Source organism: Tinamus guttatus, unplaced genomic scaffold, assembly GCF_059628265.1.
Source record: "Tinamus guttatus ecotype Peru unplaced genomic scaffold, ASM5962826v1 Tinamus_guttatus_pri_ptg000660l, whole genome shotgun sequence".
Classification (NCBI taxonomy): domain Eukaryota; kingdom Metazoa; phylum Chordata; class Aves; order Tinamiformes; family Tinamidae; genus Tinamus; species Tinamus guttatus.
The window spans coordinates 46,446-66,031 of NW_028289194.1; the positions used below are offsets into that span (position 1 = coordinate 46,446).

At 49.3% G+C, this 19,586-nt stretch overlaps 2 protein-coding genes across 2 annotated transcripts; both read left to right on the forward strand.

Annotated features, from left to right (window-relative positions):
* Positions 1–1,959: 1,959 nt before the first annotated feature.
* Positions 1,960–2,544, forward strand: LOC148591966 (olfactory receptor 14A2-like). Its single transcript, XM_088536375.1, has one exon. The coding sequence runs from the start codon at positions 1,960–1,962 to the stop codon at positions 2,542–2,544; it is 585 nt and encodes a 194-aa protein (XP_088392501.1).
* Positions 2,545–9,826: 7,282 nt separating this feature from the next.
* LOC148591967 (olfactory receptor 14A16-like) lies at positions 9,827–10,432 on the forward strand. The gene has a single exon (XM_088536376.1). It carries the CDS (start codon positions 9,857–9,859, stop codon positions 10,430–10,432), a length of 576 nt encoding a protein of 191 aa, XP_088392502.1. The 5' UTR covers positions 9,827–9,856.
* The last annotated feature ends 9,154 nt before the right edge of the window (positions 10,433–19,586 follow it).

Consider the following 19,586-nt stretch of genomic DNA (forward strand, 5'->3'; position numbering starts at 1 on the left):
TGTGTAGGGCAGAACTGAGCACACAAAGGTGATGTGCTCTGTGAGCATAGAGTGACAAAAATTGTTGGGACAGAGTAAGGTGCCATCAGGGACTGCTGTGGGCAGGAGAGATGGTCAGGGAAGGAGAGGGAAGTGCCCACCATGATGGGAGGATGGATTTGGGGAAGTCATGCTCAGTCCTTCCAATGCAGACACCTTCCTCTGAGCAAGCCCTGCCACGTCTCCTCTGCCACCCAGCAGCCTCTCTGCCCTGACAGCCTTGGGGTCCAGGGTATCAGCCCACTCCACTGCAGCCAGATCTCTGGCAAAGGACAGGGGCATCCCTCCTGCTATAGGCACATTTCCGGCTGCCCAGTATAGGGGCTTCAGATGCATGGCCTGCAATGTCACCATCTGTGAGGTAGCATGCCCACATAGGTGAGGGAAGGGTGTTCCTGAGCGCCCCTCTGCCTGTCTTTCCTTTCTCCCCTTGGCAGAAGGATCACAGGATTGGTCCTTGTTTCCCCTCCTGTTCTTCTCTTGGGCTCCCTGGGGTTGCAGAGTTTCCAGATGCAGTTCAGACACCTACCCTGCAAGCTGTGGAAGAGAGGAATATGCATGGGAGTGAGGCGTCTCCAGTCCCCTCTAACCTGTGCAACTCCAGGAAATGCAGCCCATGGGTTTAGGAACTGAGCTAACTCTCCCTTAAGCACAGTCCATCTTCAATGCAACTTCATTTGACCCTTTTGCCTGTAATGTCTTAACAGATTGGAGATGCCCTCAGGAGGGACATTGCTGCATCCTGCCATCTCTGTGATGTCCAGGAGACCTCTGAAGAACCTGTTACAGAGACTGAGAGTAGGAAAAAACGGTTTGGATACTGCATATGGGCAGCTGGAAAGAGCCCTGCATGTTCTTGGCTAGAAGTGGAGCTTGGAGACCTCCCTCAGGTGCCCTGAGAAAGGGAGAGAAGTTGGAGATTCGAGGTTTTGAAACTGGACTTGCCTGCTCTTAGGAGCGGCGGGGTTCTTTCTAGGGCAACTGATGAGGGTGATCATCATGCACCTCAATGAGGTTTGGGCACACAACAGCTGCAATCAAGGCTAATAGACAGAGGAGCTCTCCTCACTCTGCATAACATGACTATAAGTCCATTTTCTCACAATTCCCAGTAGAAACACTGAAAAATTCTGCCTCTGAGAAACATTCTGCAGAGGTGAGAGGGGCATTCCAAAGGAAATACATGTCAAAATAAATGTCAAAAATCCCCAAATTGTGCTCTCAATACAGGTTCATTAAAAGGGGTGCTGTAGATACTGAAAAGCACTTTTACAAACCAGGGGGATTTCACCGAAAAAAATTGTGAATCTCAGAGCTCATCACCCCTTTTGTCTGTAGAGCTGGACAGACTTCTCTGGAGCCCATGGGGAGATGCCCCTGCTTCTCACAGCACATTCAGCCACCCCACACTGAGGCTCAAGGAAGGGAGCTGCAAAAAGATCTCCATTAAAAAAGGCCATGTGGGCAGTGTATTAGAACTGGAACAAGTTGGGAGATATTTAACTTAAAAAATCTGGGATAACTGCCCAATATATTTTCTTTTTTGAACAATCCACAGAGCCTGGAGACAATGAAATGTCCAACAGCAGCTCCCTCAATGAGTTCCTCCTCCTGCCATTCTCAGACACGCGGGAGCTGCAGCTCTTGCACTTCTCGCTCTTCCTGGCCATCTACCTGGCTGCCCTTCTGGCCAACGGCCTCATCATTACAGCCGTAGCCTGCGACCACCGCCTCCACACCCCCATGTACTTCTTCCTCCTCAACCTCTCCCTCCTCGACCTTGGCTCCATCTCCACGACTGTTCCAAAAGCCATGGCCAATTCCCTGTGGGACACCAGGGCCATTTCTTATTTGGGATGTGCTGCCCAGATATTTTTCTTCATCTTCTTGATTGGAGGAGAGTTTTCTCTTCCCACAGTCATGGCCTACGACCGCTACGTTGTCATCTGCAGACCCCTGCACTATGGGACCATCATGGACAGCAGAGCTTGTGTCAGAATGGCAGCAGCTGCCTGGGCCAGTGGTTTCCTCAATGCTCTCCTGCAAACTGGGAACACATTTTCCCTGCCACTCTGCCAAGGCAATGTGGTGGAGCAGTTCTTCTGTGAGATCCCCCAGATCCTCAAGCTCTCCTGCTCACACTCCTACCTCAGGGAAGTTGGGCTTCTTGGGGTTAGTGCCTGTTTAGTCTTTGGGTGTTTCACTTTCATTGTGGTCTCCTATGTGCAGATCTTCAGAGCTGTGCTGAGGATCCCCTCCGAGCAGGGTCGGCACAAAGCCTTTTCCATGTGCCTCCCACACCTGGCCGTGGTCTCCTTGTTTGTCATTACTGTATTGTTTGCCTACCTGAAGCCCCCCTCCATCTCCTCCCCACTTCTAGATATGGTTGTGTCCATTCTGTACTCGGTGGTGCCTCCAGCCCTGAACCCCCTCATCTACAGCATGAGGAACAAGGAGCTCAAGGAGGCACTGAAGAAACTCATGCAGTGGGTACAAGGTCAATGACAACAACTGTTTCATTCACTCACCAGGATATCTGGCATCAAGGCTGTATTTTATCCATTTCTTTCATTTTTACTTCTCTCTTTTACATCCATCTTAAAATAATAAGTAATAAAGATACCTGTTTTGTTTCACGTCTGCACAGGAATCTCTCATTTAGCACTTAAACATAGACCATGATAAAGCAGGAAGCCAGGCTTCCCCCTTCACTAGCAGAGAGGGGAGATTCTCTGAGCCACTTCTTTGAGCTCCCTTGGATGTGCCCAGTGCAGGGAGGAGAGTTTCCCTCTGCAGCGTCATTTCCAGCACTGACACCAAGGGACCTCTGGGGTACAGAGTCATGGCGGGACAAGGGCAGGTGGGCTGAGACCAGGGGTCCAGTGTTGTTTAGGAGATCTCAGCTCTCGTGCCTAGGGTTAGAGTGTGATCTCAAATATCTCTAATATGAGAGAAACGGCAACCAAGGGTCACCACAGCTTTCCATGGTTCCATGCAAAGCTCCAACACACAAAACTGAACATGAGTGAGTTGATGGAAAGTCCAGAGGCAGCCTTCCTGTGGCAGTTCGGGTGGGAGTCAATTGCCTGGTGACACCAGGTGACATCTGACGAGACAGGGTTGTCCCAGGCACGGGCTAGTGTCTATTGCTCTGATAGAGCAAATGTGATACTCACATCTTTCTAGAATGCCTGGTCAGGGCCCGGTGGGCATCTTCCTTGGCCATCTGAAATAGCACTAGATGCTCGCTAGTGTTAGAGCCACACTCACTAGGAAGCTGAGACACGTGGAGATGTTGACAATGTAAACTGTGACCGTAATTCATTTTGGGCACTTGATTCAGTGACACTGAAGTAGGCCTGCAAGGCCATGATACATGGCTGGTATTTCTAGCACATCTGCATGGGCAGGAGCTATGAGGAAACTCTGCCTTTCTTTAGTAGTTGCTAGGAAAAGACCCCAGGTACTCTCAGGTTTTCCTACTTGTGCCCAGACATTTGCACAGAGTCTACTGGGGGCCTGGAGCCAGCTGTGTCCCCCAGGGAGTAGTATTGGGTCCAATCCCATTCAACTTCTCCACCAGTAACCTGGAAGGAGGAACAGAGTGCACTCCCAGCAAATTTTGTGATGATACAAATGCGGGAGGCTTGGCTGGTACACCAGAGGGCTGTGCAGCCATGTTCCTGAGTTAGGGAAAGAGGACTGGATTCAACTGCCACTTGTTGGTGCCCAGGCCCCTGGAGAGGGTGAGTGCTCAGGAGGGATCTGCTGAGGACAGACCCACTCATTACAGAGCTGGGACAGATGCCCATCCTGCTGGAAGGGGCTATGGAGCCACCATGGAGCACAGGAGACCCCCAGGGGCAGAACATGCCTGGAGTTGGGGTGAGTGCTGTGCTGGGAGAGGGGCTGCCCAGAAGGGCTGCAGGAATGATTAATGTATTCAAGACATAGAAAATATGGGGGCGATCACAGAGATTTTCTCTACAGTCCAATGGAGAGAGCAAGGGACACTAAAAGGCAAGGGCAGATAAATAGTTCTTCAGAGCAGATTCAGCAAGTTCCTGAAGATTTCCACTCTTTCATCGCTGGAAAACATTCAAAACCGTCCTTCATCTTTGCAGGCAGAGCTCAAGTGTCCGAGCACCAGCACCCAGTGGGACTTGGAGATGTCCCAGTGTCTCTGAGTGACCTGCGTGGGCCTGAGAGCTCTCGCAGGGACCTGCGGGAGAGCAGAGCCCCTCAGAGCTGCAGAGGGAGGCTGGGGACAGGGGACCACGGCACCTGGAATGGCACCAGCTGTGCAGGACTCTGGGACTGCAGCCCACCCACTTCTGAAAATCACTTCCCTTTTCAAGAACAAATGATCATGCCCAAGTCTAGTGTACTAAAACACAACAATGAAAAAAGGCGGAAAGTATAACAAATGTTTTTTTTTTGCTTTAATTCTTTCCCTTAATTTCTTTCTAGATTTGTTTTTAAACAAATTTTCTAAACCTTTATGTTACCATCAGGCTTACACCTGTAAGGTTTCTTTGTCCCACTCAGAGCCCAGCGCTCAGAAAAGCCCCCTGCCCACAGCTGTCCCTGCCACCCCTCACTCTCTGCACAGAGCACGTCGCACATGAAGGTGTCATCCTCTCTCGACTGGTGCAGGAAGTTGTGGACCAGCTTCAAGGGAATGCTCTGTTTTGGCAGGGCCAACTTTGCACAAAGTAAATCTACCCCTATTACATCAACGCCCAGGGCCAGGAATAAAGGAACCTTCCCCAGAAGAGCTCTCAACTCTCCCCTCATCCCGGCTCCCCTTTGACACCATCCTTGTGCTCCCCATGTTGGTGCCATCCCCTCTGCCTGCCTCTCCCTTCAGCCCCACTGCTCACCTCGCTCCTGCTCTCCTGCAATCCTGAGAGCCCGTCTGTGGGCTGGGAGCAGGCGTTCGCCTGCAGCTCCTTGTCCATGTTCAGGATCCTCTCGTGGGGACCTGACAGTGGCACCAAGGGGAGCTGCTCCCTCCTGATGGAGCTGCTGTCCTCAGAGTGGGGAACCTGGGGTCTCTGTCCCCAACAAGGGCATGGTCACCATGGGCCCCGTGCCCTCACAGCGGCCTTATGGACATGATGCCACTGCCATCACAAAGCCCTGGTGGTTTCCATGGGGACGTTATTCCGATGCCCTGCTGGAGACCACCGAGACCCTATCACGATGCCTTTGTGGAGACTATAGAGATCTCATCACGATGCCTTGGTGGAGACCATGGAGAAAGACACCATCACAATGTCTTGGTGAAGACCATGGGGACCTCATCATTATTGCTTTTTTGGAGATCTATAGCAGAGATCTTCACAAGGCCATAGCTGTTGCTCTGCCCACTAATCCTCACACCAACAATCCTGACTGGCTCTCTGTCCATCCCTAAGCCTCGCTCCCTGCATCCCACTGCTCTCTCACCTGCACCTTTCCCTATCATTTCAGGCCATCACCTTCTCTCTCTTGCTGGAGTCTTCTTCTCCCCTGACTCACTCCCAATTTAAGGCTCTCCTCACCAGCTTGGCCAGCTGGTTGATGACCTTCATGTTCGCAGATGGGAAGAGTCTCCTTCCAAAGGAAATGTCACACCCGGTAGCTTTGCTGTCTTGCCGTGGGCTCAGCTCCAGGTCCTCCTCCAAATCCTGCTAAAAAAGAAAAATTAAAGTAAAAAAAGAAAAATCTTTGCTCATTGTCCTCTCCATTTTCAGCTTGTAATAAGCTGGTACGAGTGTAAAATAAAGCAATATGAATTATTATATCTGAAATGCAGAATTTAACCATGAATCCTTAGGACACGTTTCCCCTTGTTGCATGAGTGCATGCCCAGATGTGCAGGGATGCTGCTGCTGGAGGCAGTTTCTGTGCATCCCTGTGCCAGAGCAAAGGCCACCCCAAGGGAACTGACTGAAGTCTCCAAAGCCCATGGAGAGACCAGCAGGTTGTGAGGAAGCTCCAGAAGTGCCTTTGCCCACTCTGCCTGTTGACAGCACCAGTAGCACGTTTGCTGGGCCTATCTGGCCAATAAGCACAAGAAAGGAGATACTCAAGGGGAGCCAGGCACCCAAAGACCATGCGAGTGCCATAGGGACCATGGGTGTATGTGTGCAGGTGCTGTAGATGGGCACATGGAGCACTTGTGACTGTCACACCTGCCTAGCCTGAGGGACAGGGCAGGATGGCAGATTTCTTGAAGCAATCTCTAGAAAAGTGAAGGCGCTACTGAAGAAGTCCCTGTTCATATAATCTAGCAGGGTAAGCAGGAATTCAGGGGAGGGGAGCAAGAAGGATTTGAGAGTTCAGAGACCAGAGCACAGAGCTTGGAGTGATGTGCCTCCTCTTTTTGCAGCATTCTGCATGTAGGTGGGACAGTTCTGCATGTAGGTGGGACAATTTTCCCTACAGTCAGTGCTGAAATTCATCGATTAGGGTAGAGGTAGGAAACTCAGCATAGCCTGGGGCACTTGCCCAGCAAGCACTGCAATGAGGCATGGTTTTCCTGCAGGTGCCCTACTGTATCTGCTAGAGACACATGGTTGTGCTGGCCACCCCAGGCATCTGACAAGGCCCTGCCAGCATTTTTCTATGCCATCAAATCAAGGATCTGCATTGAATTACCAGAGACGCTGCTTAATACAAGCATCTTTCTATGCCTCATCTTCATAGTTAACGGGGCTCCTGTTGTATTTAGCATCTGGGGTCATTTCAGACGGGCAATGCAATTCTCCTGAGGTCCCCACTCTGATGCTCTAGGATGATGCAGGTCTCTGAGTAGCTGCATCAGACAAAGCAGGTACTGGCACATGCCTTGGACCTCCTCAGTCTTTTGGACTGTCCCGACGTGTTTGTGTGGGAGCAACTGATTCCCATCCTCCATCTCCAGTGATTGCAATTGCAGCTTGGACACAAAGCTCTCTTGCAGACCTCTATGCTATGCTCACTTCAGTTTTGAAAGGGGAATCATATTACCTGCCTGTGGAGTTTGCAGGATTTTTCTGAATCCCACTTCATGCCAGGGACTTCTAGACCAGCATGAAATGGGCAGAGTGGCTCATCTCCTGAACCTACTGTGAGAGTGACAGAGCACTAGAACAGGCTGCCCAGAGAGGCTGTGGAGTCTCCTTCTGTGGAGATCTTCAAAACCTGCCTGGATGCCACCCTGTGCCATGTGCTCTAGGTGTTCTTGCTGGAGCAGTGGGGTTGGACTAGATGAGCTCTAGAGGTCCCTTCCAACCTTCAGCATTCTGTGATTCTGTGAAGAGATGAGCATCAGAGGTTCCACAGAAGCACATTTCCATTTCTCATAGGTAGTCATGCTCTGATGAAAGAACTTGCAATGTTGGAAATAGTTGCTCTCCACTCAATGGGAAGAGACAAGAGGTGATTACTTCAGTCTATTTCAGTGAACATTCCCCAAGAGGAGGGAGCCCAAGGGACATAGAAATTGGTGAGTTCAGCTGTTCCTCTGCTCCTGAGCGGGGCCAGGCTCCTGGGACAGAGGCAGCTCGTGGCAGCCTGGCAGCACTGCCCAGAGACAGCCGAGTGCAGGAGCAGCTCCTGTGCCAAGAGCAGCAGGGCTGCGGCCACTGCCTGCTGCTGCGGACAGCAGAGGAGAGAAGGCAGCGAGAGGGGAACGGCAGTGTGGAGCGGGAGCACACAGGAGACCTCCACAGCTCTTGACATGGTGAGTTTTTGCTTACAGGACAATGCTATGGAGCTTCTTGAAGGGGACATAAGAACCCATCACACCCCATGGCTGGCAGCATTTTTCTCTTCTTTCTTCTGGCTTTTGCAGTGCAGAGGAAGAGGAGCTGCTTGAGAGCAGGGAATCTCTAACATACCACCTAAGGGCAGGGCATCCTGCTGCCTTCCCCAACAGAAACAGCAGTGATGTGAAGCTGGGGTGTGCAGGCAGGATGAGAGGTCTGCACTTCAGAGCAGGGTCCCTGCACCCAAAGGTGCTGTGTGCCCGCAGCAGTGACTGTGTCGTCTGTGAAGGTCAGCGGTCAGCCTGCCCAGGGAGCTCCCCACAGCACTGAGGGGAGAAGTTCTGGGTGGGAGGATTATCCTCTACCAGGACAGGCTCCTTCTCCTGCTGGGAGGGTGCTGTGGGGGTCAGCTCTGCTCACAGGTCTAGCTGTGAGCACATTTCAGGGGGCACTTTTCAAAAGGAAAGGCAGGGCAGGCATTGAGATGGTGCTTAGAATTTCCTTCCACTTGATAAGAGGAAAATGGAAACCAAACTGTCAGATTTGGACAACAGATTGAAACTCATTAAGAGATGCAAGGAGCGGCCAAAGAATCTGCCAGGGACTTCTGAATGTCCCCTCAGCCATCCCTTAGTGCATAGACAGCACCAGCTTCTCCTGGGCTGCTGCATCAGGGTCTATCTGAGCTGCTCCATAGCACCTGCAAACATGGGGGTGCCCCTGGACAGTCCCCTTCTCCTGGGAGGTTTCTGCAGGGAGTACTGGGCTCACTTGTGAGTGTCGTTGTCCTTCATGTGAGTGAGGTGCAAGTACATGACAGTGAGGGGCAAGGCTCAGTGATGAAGCAGGTCCCATGACAAAGTCTTTTTCTCCTGAGAGTGATTGAAATGCCAAAGATTTCTGTTCTATCTAAGAATGTTCCCACAGTGAGTAGGCACCTTTGTGTGTCTGTGTGTGCACCATCATATATATTATTTATACGCACACTTATATATCAACAGACTCTTCCACTTATCCTTTTGCAGAGAACACTTGATTTCCAACTGTTGAAGAGCCCTGCCATAGAAGGGGTGGACATTGTCTCCTGCAGCTTGTGTGCATCAAAGCTGATCCTTCTCTCTGCAGTGCCTGGAATAAGGGTGCAGGGTGCAAGGTTAAAAGAGGCGTGAGGACAAGGTCTATCTCTAGACATCTTGACATGTAGAAAGGGTAAGGTCTATCCTTGTTTCCCTTGGACTGTTGTTCCCCATTGCTGGAGTGAGATCTGGTGTGGCAGACTCAGATACAAATATCTCTGTTGAGGAGGGCAAGAGTGATGGGGGTTAATCCCTCACAGAGCTCTTCTCCTTCAGATGCAACTGCTATGAGGGCTGTATTCAGCTCGCATGCTGGTGAATGGAGAATATTCCCACTTGGTCTCTGGACTAAGTCCATTCCAAGCAATGCAATATGCCATTCCAAGGCATCTCCACAAATACCACTCAAAGACTAGTGCATCTATTTCCACCTGCAGCAAAGCAGAAACAACTCCTCCAGAGCTATGGGCAGGAGTCCCTGCTGAACTTGGCACACTCAGCCAGTTGAAAGTGGAGCACCAGAAAGGGAGCTGAAATAAGGGGGAGAGGAAATGTTGGGAGTTCCTTGAGAAACTGAAATGGCTTGGCTCAGAAAAGCCTGCCTTAACTTTTGGCTTTCTTTCCTTCCTTGGACAGGACTCCTGTGCCCCTAAGGAACTAATGTCCAACAGCAGCTCCTTCAGCGAGTTCCGCCTCCTGCCATTCTCAGACAGGCGGGAGCTGCAGCTCTTGCACTTCTCGCTCTTCCTGGCCATCTACCTGGCTGCCCTCCTGGCCAACGGCCTCATCATAACAGCCGTAGTCTGCGACCACCGTCTCCACATCCCCATGTACTTCTTCCTCCTCAGCCTCTCCCTCCTTGACCTTGGCTCCATCTCCACCACTGTCCCCAAATCCATGAGCATTTCCCTTTGGAACAACAGGACCATTTCCTACTCAGGGTGTGCTGCCCAGATCTTCCTGGTAGCATTCTTGTTTTCAGCAGAGTATTCTCTCCTCACAGTCATGGCCTATGACCGCTACATTGCCATCTGCAGACCCCTGCACTATGGGACCCTCATGGACAGCAGAGCTTGTGTCAGAATGGCGGCAGCTGCCTGGGCCAGTGGCTTTCTCAATGCTCTCCTACACACTGGGAACACATTTTCCATTCCACTCTGCCAAGGCAACATGGTGGAGCAGTTCTTCTGTGAGCTCCCCCAGATCCTCAAGCTCTCCTGCTCCGATTCCTACCTCAGAGAAGCTGGGCTTCTTGTGATTAGTATCTCTTTAGGCTTTGGGTGTTTCGTTTTCATTGTGGTGTCCTATGTGCAGATCTTCAGAGCTGTGCTGAGTATCCCCTCAGAGCAGGGCCGGCACAAAGCCTTTTCCATGTGCCTCCCGCACCTGGCCGTGGTGTCCTTGTTTCTCAGCACTAGCATGGTTGCCTACCTGAAGCCCCCCTCCATCTCCTCCCGATTTCTGAATCTGGTGGTGGCCGTTCTGTACTCGGTGTTGCCTCCAGCACTGAACCCCCTCATCTACAGCCTAAGGAATGAGGAGCTCAAGAATGCCCTAAGGAAACTCATCCAGTGGGTCTAGTGCCAGCAACAAGATCTGTGCTAGGGGATTTGGCATTAAGGATAAGTGTTGTTCATTTATTTCTTGCTTGCTTTTTTTCTCTTATATTCCAATAAAGGAAAAATATATAGTCTGGTTCATGCTATTTCTCCGCAGGAAAGTCTCATTTGAATCTGCCACAGGGACCATGTTTAGCCCCAGTAAGCAACTTCCGATGTCTCCCATGCACTGAGGAGAGTTTCCCTGTGCAGTGTCTCTTCCAGCACTGACTCCAAGGGAGAACAGGGGCACAGAGTCAGGCTCACATGAGTACAGACAGGGTGAGACCATGGCTCCTGTGTCCTTTAGGAGAACTCAGCTCCCCTAGCCACAATCAGGGGGCAATTTTTCCTGCTCTCCTGTGGAGGTCATAGTCATGTGTTGCCCTACACCGGTCATTGCAAACACTCTGGGGTCGTGTGTCACCAGTATTGGTGGTGGCAGTCCCAGTCAAACTGGGTCTGCTTCTCTCTCTGACCACCGTGGACCATAGTCCCACAGCTGCTCACTCTGCAAAGCAGCACCACCAGAACAGGGCAGGTGCAGGAACAGCCCAGCCAGCAATGGGGACACTGATCTGGGAAAAGTCTCTGTGGGGAGCAGAGATGTCCCAGGAGAGAGGCAGGGTAACATCCTGCGATAGAAAATGCAAAGGAGAGCCAGGTTTCTGTGTGCCCCTGCTCAGGACAGGAGCTTCTGGAGGGTCTGCAGGACCTGGGGTCCTCTGCTGGACTGTGCTGGGCAGTATGGTGGGCTTGGGGGAGCTGCAGGCAGACAGGAAGGGGATCTGCTGGGCACAAGAGCAGGGAAGAGAGAGAGTGGTCGGCCTCCCTGTTGGGCCTCACCTCCCTTACCAGGGAGCTGCTGTCCTTGGCCTTGGCCTGGTCATGCCACGGACATGGCAGAGCCTGGCCCTGCACCTCTCGCATTCTGACCAGCTGACCTGACTGCAGAGCTCTGCCTTGCACCTGCCACCACCCTGCAGTCCACAAAGCCTTGACAAGGAAAGCTGGGAGCTGAGGAGATCCCACAGTATCCCAGAATGCTTCAGCTTAGAAGGCACCTCTGGAGATCATCTAGTCCAACCCCCCTGCACAAGCAGGGTCACGTAGACCATGTTGCACAGGATCACACCCAGGTCAGTTTGGAATATCTTTGGGAAGGAGACTCCACATGCTCTCTGGACAATCTCTGCCGATGCTCTGTCACCCTCACCCTGAAGAGGTTTTCCCTGAAACTCAGGCAGAACTTCCTCTGCTTCAGTTTGTGATTGTTGTCTCTTATCATATCGCTGCCCCCCACTGAGAGTGCCTGGCCCAATCCCTCAGCACACTCCCTTCAGGTATTTGGGCACAGTGCTAAGATCCCATCTCTGCCTTCTCTCCTGTAGATCACAAAAGCACATTACTGGCTCATGGCTCAGTCCGTAGTCCAGCAGGAAAGTCCTCCCTTTCTGGGCACATGAGTAACATGCATCTAATTTACAAGGAAAGACTAAGTGAGTCAGGCCTGTTCAGCCTGGAGAAGATTGAGGGGGGATCTTATCAGCATGTACAAAATACCTGAGGGGAGAATGTAAAGAGGATGGGGCCAAACTGTTTTAAGTGGTGGCCAGCAGTAAGACAAGGAGTAATGAGTACAAACTGAAACTCAGGAGGTTTCATCTCTATATGAGGAAAAACTTCTTTACTGTGAGAGTGACAGAGCACTGAAACAGGCTGCCTAGAGAGTCTTTTCTCTGGAGATCTTCCAAACCCACCTGGATGCAACCCAGTGCAACATAATTTAGGTGTCCCTGCTTGAGCAGGGGTGTTGGACTAGATGATCCAGAGATCATCTAGAGATCTCTTCCAACCTCAACCATTCTGTGATTCTGTCATTCTGTGAATGTGCCTGGAAGCAGACAGCAAGGACTTGAATCATTCCTGAGCAACTTCACTCTGGCATTCTTAAGGTCTTTTGTAGATGAAAATGATTCCAGGACTGGAAGAGGCATTAACATCCAGGGAACACACAGCTTATGCTGTCTTTGTCACGATGGGAGGACAAGGGAGCTGGATTTCTTCAGTCTGGAGAAGGGAAGGCTGTGGGCTGACCTAATAACAGCCTCCGCATGCACACCAGGATAGCAAGAAGAAGATGGAGCCAGACTACCCTGAGGACCCTCATGGCTGGAATGATTCTTCCATTCTACTTTCTTCACCCCAGGTCTTCCCTTGTTGACCTTAGGGAAAACCTTCAGCTTTTCTGCGACCATGGGTGTATTTCAGGCAGAAATAGGATGACATCAGGTCACACAGGTCACCCAGAGGAGACCTGAGATCAGCACAGGCCTTTCTGTTTCAAGGAACAGCCAGTGAGTGCAGAGAGACATTGGGGAAGATGAAGAGATCCTGCAGTGAGGACAAGGTAGGAAAGCAGCTTGATTATCTACAAGCTGCAGGGAAACAAGTGCAAGCACGGGAAAGTGCAGAACAATCTCATGGGGAGATGGCAGAGGGCCCTGGCACTGCTGAAAACCTCCAAAAGAACCAGGTCTTTGTTCTCTTAGCCATGGCTAGTGGTTCTGCCACTGAGGCCTCAGAGAAGAAGCTTCTTCCTTATGACAAGAGGTCCTCCTTGCCTGCTTTCCCTCAGGGAAACACGATGTACTCTGTTGGTGTCCTGTCCTGGAACACTGCCCCCACCAAGAGCCTTGGGCAAAGCATGATGGAAAGGATCCACCTGCTCAGGGACTGGGCACCTGTGACTGGCTCATCTGCTTGATAACACACATAAAGAGATGACCTGGCGTCAGAGGCACCTGCACATTGCCTTTGCCTACCTGCAATCAGGATCTCCAGCCTTCTGCTTGAATCTGCCCCTAGGGAGACTTTGCTCATAATAGCCCTCAGCGAGACCCATTAGCCTTGCTAGAAACTTGAAGATTTTCTTCTGACTTTAACTTCTTGAGAAGTTTCTTCAAGTTCCTCCCAGCATTGGAGGTCTACGTGCAAAGTACCAAATACCCCCCACGGGGACATTAAGATGCAAAACCCTCAGGGGCCAATGCCTCTTGCCATAATGTTCTTCGAGCTTCAGTTCTTGTTTGGCTAATTGGAGAGTTTTTAAGACTGTGTTGAAGTTAGATTTCATTAGGCACCTGAAAAAGATAGATGGCTGCTTTTTAAGCCTTCTTTGTCCCTCAGTTTTCAGAAGGAGTCATACCTACATTCTCCAGTGCTTACAGTGTCTCCCAATGATGTCTGGACATACATAAAAAAAAAGGCAGGATTTTTGAGAGATACCTGTATGAAGAACCTTCCTGCCCAGCTCCTCAACCCTGTCATTTCTGTCATCAGCCACTGGGTGCTGCTTGGATCACTGGTTCAAATTGAACCTGTTTCTACTCCAGGCAATAGATGCATGTTACAGCTTGTGTGCACCGATTCCCTCTGTGAACTAGCTGCAAGCAGGCACAGAAGGATTTGTCTTGCAGTCCTCAACTGTATGTCGCATTGCCTCCAATGAAGTCCACCAAGAATAACCTTCGTTGAGATTTGACACATTAATAGTAAAGCTTAGAAACAATAATAGTAAAGTTGTGACACATTAATAGTAAAATATAGAAACAAAATAAAAGAATCATGAAAAGCAAAAGACATAACAAGAGTCCTGAAAGGCAAGGCAAGGTTTAAACTCCCTGAATCTGAGAGAGATGACTGGAGAGCTGAGAGGATTCTGATAGAAAAATGAGCAAGGGAAAAAATTGGGGGGGAGAGGGGGAGAAATGCATATGTCTAAGTGATTAGATGCAAATATGACTTTAGAAATGATTTATGTATTCAGGACATGTAAAATATGTGAGAGATCACAGAGATGCCATCTACAGTTTAAGGAACAGAGCAGTGGAAACTCAAGGGCAGATCAATAATTCTTCACACCAGGTTCAGACAGTTCCTGAAGATTTCCACTCTTTCATCACTGGAAAACTTTGATAAGCCAAACATAAGCCAAATATTTGAGATGTTGGAAGTGTGCTCATATTTTCCCTAACATTGAAAACATTTCTTCACCTTTGCAGGCAGAGCTCAGGTGTCCAACCACCAGCACCCAGCAGCACTTGGAGACGTTCCAGTGTCTGTGAAGGACCTGCGTGGGCCTGGCAGCTCTCACAGGGACCTGCAGGAGACCAGAGGCCCTTGGAGCTGCAGAGGGAGGCTGGGAGACCATGGCACCTGCAATGGCACTAGCTGTCCAGGACTCTGGGACTGCATTCTATACCGTTTAGGAAATCACTTTCCTTTTCAAGAAAAAACGATCATGCAGAAGGCTAGTGTGCAAAAATAGAACAAATGAAGAAAGGTGGAAGGTATAACAAAGCATTTATTTAATTCTTTTTCTTAATTTCTTTCTATTTTTATGACATTTTCTAAACATTTGTGTTGTAAACAGGTCTACACCATTAACAGGATATTTCAGTGTCCCACCCAGAGCCCAGTGCTCAGAAAACGACCCCTGCCCACAACCGTCCTTGCCACCCCTCACTCTTTGCACTGAGCACGTCGCACTCTGAGGTGTCGTCCTCTCTCAACTGGTGAGGAAAGTAGGGGACCATCTTCAAGGAAATGCTCTGTTTTGGTGTGGCCAACTTTGAATAAATTGACTACACTCCTGTTAAAACAATGTTTTAAGGAAGTCTCTAGAATATCTTCAATGCAATAATTGAAAAAAACAGGTCCTACTTTCCAAAATTTCTCACAGCTTTTGCCATTGCCATTTACTCTTTTCTGCTGTCTTATGTCTATCTTAAGCATCACAGTGTAAGAAACCCTGCTGGGGAGCCTTAAAAACAGTGATCCTCCCTTGGTACCTCTGGGAAGAAGGCTGTGTCCTGTCCTGTCTAGTCCTACATCCTGCTGTTACTGGAAGAGTCACTCACCACAGAAATAAGATTTGAGGCTCCCCAAAACATATCGACCTGTGGCCACACTTTGTGAAGTTTCATCCCCCATAACTTTGATCCTGTCTTGTACCACCCTGAAGCCCTAAATTCCCTCACTGGACTGCCTGGAGAAGAGATGTGACAGCGCAGGAGTGAAGAAGTGTCCTCTCCAGGGCTCCCTTTGAGACATTTTTCAGTTTTTGGCATCATCTGGAGATATTCCTGAAGGATTATCAGCAGGTTTTGGGAAATAGCTGGGGGGAAATGAGGTGACTGCTTTCCAGGACATGAAGAGACATCTCCCTGCTCCTCCTGGCTCTGGGATGTGGCTCCAAAGGGCAACACTGGGGAGCCCATGAGCAGTGCCCAGCAGAGCCTGGGCCACACAGGGAAGGGAGGGAGCCACTCTGGCACCAGGGAGACCTCCTTGTGATGACGCACGTCTCACTGTGACCTCAGATCGTGTCACTGGGAGCTCAGCAGGTCACTGCCATGGAGATAGAAGAGCTAGGCAGGGAGGAGAGACATGTCCTTGCACATGCTGGAAAGCAGTGGCCTCCCTTCATATCTGTGCTATCACACAACTCTCCTCTGGCCTAATCCTAATCCTAATCCACAACCCTAAAATCCTAACCCCAACCTCTAACCCCTAACCTGTTTCTAACCTAAGCACAAACCTAAAACCCCAACTAACCATAACACCCTAACCCCCAAGCCCTAAGACTAAACTCTTCAAACTCTAAACCCCCAAACGCTAACCCCAAACCCTCTCACTCTCTAATACTAAACACTCTAATCCTAAACCCACCCTAACCTGTAACCCTCTAACAGTCAACCTGAAACTCTCTAACCGTAACCCAAACCCCTAACCCTCTAACCATCACCCTAAACCCTCTAACCCTTAATCCTCTAGCCCTAAATCTTCAAACCCTAAATCCTCAAACCCTCTAACCCCTAACTCTCTAACCCTAACAAGCTAGCTCCCCAACCCCCCAACTCTGACCCATAACCTTCTAACCCTAGCTCTCTAACCCTAAACCCTCTAACCCTAAACCAAAACTCTCTAACACTAACGCCCAACCCTCTATGCTAAAACATCTAGCCTTAAACCGTCTACCCTAAACCTAAACCCTCTAACTCTAAACCCTCTAACTCTCTAAGCAAACTCTAAACCCTCTAAAACTAACCCCTAACTCTCTAACTCTCTTACGCTATAACCTCTATCCCCTCTAACTCTAACCCTAAACCCTCTAACCCTGAACTCTCTAACCCTAAACTCTTTAACCTTCAAACAGTAAACCCTAAACCCTCTAACTCTAACCCCTAACTCTCTAACCCTAAACACTCTAACCCTGACCCTAAACCCTAAACCCGCAAACTCTAACCTGCTAACCCTAAACACCCTAGTCCTAAACCCTCTAACCCTAAACTCTCGAACCTTTCAAACTTCTAACTCTACCCCCAAACACTCTTCCTCAAATGCTCCTACTCTCTACAGCTAACCCTCCTTCCCTCTAACCCTAACCCTAAGACTTCTAACCCTCTCACCCTAAAACTTCTAACACTAAACCCTCTAACCCTCTAAATCTAAGTCTGTAACCCTATCTCTAAACTCTCTGACCCTAAACACTAACACTTCTAACCCATAACCCTAATCCTTAAGGCCTCTAATCCATACCTCTAACCCCTGTAACCCAAATCCTAAACTCTCTAACCCTAACGCTAAACCTTAAGACTCTAACTCTGCCCCTAATCCCTCTAACCCTCTACCTTTAAACACCCTAAATCGCTAACCCCCAACCCTCTAACCCCCTTAACCCTAAACCCTCTTAACCCTCTACTAAACTCCTCTACCCCTAAACCCTATAACCCACTAACCCTAACACTCTAAGCTAACAAAACCCGCTATCACTGTAAGCCCTAAACCACTGACCCCATAAGCTCCTAACTCTAACTGCCTAATGCCCTAATCCTAACCCTTAAACCTAAACCCTCAGCCCCCTTAACTATCAAACCCTCTTAACCTTCCAACAGTAAACCCTAAACCCTCTAACCCTAACCCTGAGCCCTAACTCTCTAACCCTAAACCTAAGCCTAATCATTCTACCCCAAACCTAAACTCTAAACCTTCCATACCCAATCTCTCCAACCCTCTAACCCAAACCTTAAACCCTAAGCAGTCTAGCCCTCTAACCCTAAACTCTCTAACCCTCTAACCCTAAACCCTCTAACCCTCTAACCATCTATGCCCAACGCCTACACCCTCTAACATCTACAGCCTCTAACCCTAAACTCTCTAACCCTCTAACCCTCTAACTCTAAACGGTCTAACCCAACCCCCACCCCCTAAACCTTCTAACACTCTAACCCTAAGCCCTAACCCTAAATACCCTAACCCTCTAACCCCAACCCTTTTACCACAACCTTATAACCCTACAGCCTCTAATCATAAATGATAAACAAACTAAACTTAACCCTACACCCTAACCATCTAACCCTACCCTCTAACCATAGCCGTAAACCCTAAACATCTAACCCCAAACCCTAACTCCTCTAACCCACTAACCCTAATCCCTCTAACCCATAACCCTAAATATTTAGCCCTCTAACCCAAAAGCCTAAACCTTAACCCCTCTAACCTCTCTAACCCTAATGCTAAACCCCCTAACACTAACACTAAACCCTAACATTCCAACCCTAACATTAAACCCCCTAACCCATTACCCTTAAACACCCTCATCCCTCTGACCTCCTCATCCCTCAAACCCCCTCAGGCCTCTTACCCCCCAGTCCTAACCCTCACCCCCAACCCCTTCACCTTCTACCCCCCTTCACCCTCCAATCCTCTACCCCTAAACACCTAACCATCTAACCCTAAACCCCTAACCCCCTAACTCTCTAAACTGACCCCTTAACTCCCTAAACATAACATTTACCTGGAACTGCTAACCCCTAAACCGTCTAACCCCCCATATCCTCTAACCCCCTAAACTCTAGATATCTAACCCTAAACCCTACCCCTCTAACTCTAAACCCTTTAACCCTAACCCCACCCATAAACCCTAACCCTCTAACAGTAAACCCTAAACTCTCTAACCCTCTAATCAACGCCCTAACCCTCAATCCCCTATCCCCCTAATCCTCTAACCCCCTGACCTCCTAAACCTCTAATACTAAACCTAACCCCTCTAACCTTAATCCTTCAAACTCATAATCCTAAACCCTAACCCTGCTAACCCCTAAACCCTCATCCCCCTAATCCTCCAACTTTAAACCCTTAGCTCACTAGCCCTCTAACTTTAAACCATAACCCCTCTAACGCTAACCATAAACCCTCTAACCCTAATGCTAAACCGTAACACTCCAAACCTAATGCTAAATCATCTAAACCCTTAAACAACCAACCTGCTAACCCTCAGCCCTCTAACCCCCTCAGCCCTCTAACCCCCTTAGCCCTCTAACTCTAATGCCCTAATCCCCTAATCATAACCTTTACCACTAACCCATAAACTCTCTAACCATCTTAACCATAAACTCCTTAACTCTAAACCCCCTTAATCCTCTACAGCTAAACCCTAAACATCAAACCTTAAACACTCTAACCCTAAACTCTAACCCTCTAATCCTAAACCCCAACCCCTCTAACCCTAGACCCTCTAACTCCCTTAATCCTAAACGTCCTTAACCTTCTAACCGCTAAAACCTCTAAATCTAAACCCTAAACATTTAACCTGAAACCCTAACATTCTAGCAGTATCCATAAATCCTAAACCCACTAACCCTAACCCCTAACCATAACCTCAAACCCTCTAACACAAAAAACTCTAACCCTTAACCCCTAAAACTTCTAAACCTCTACCTCTAAACGCTAAACATCTCACCCTCGAGCCCTAAACCCGCTAGCCCTAAACACCAAGCCCCTCTACCAGCCTCTCTTCCCCAATGCCTCTACCCGTCTAATCCTAAACCAAAATCCTCTACCCCTAAATCCTAAAAACTAAAGCCTCTAAACTTAGCCCTAAACCCCCTAACCCTCTATCACCCTAACCTCCTAAATCTAACCCTTACTCCTAACTCCTAAGAGCTCTAACACTTAACCCTAAACATCCTTCACCCTAAATCCCCTTCAACCACTTAACTCTAAACCCCTAAACATCTAACCTGAAACCCTAACCCGAAACTCGCAACCTTAAACCCTCTAATCCCAATCCC

What these genes read in the sequence shown, in the direction of transcription:
- LOC148591966 (XM_088536375.1), top strand. Translation starts at nt 1,960, where the DNA reads ATGGCCTACGACCGCTACGTTGTCATCTGCAGACCCCTGCACTATGGG.
- LOC148591967 (XM_088536376.1), top strand. Translation starts at nt 9,857, where the DNA reads ATGGCCTATGACCGCTACATTGCCATCTGCAGACCCCTGCACTATGGG.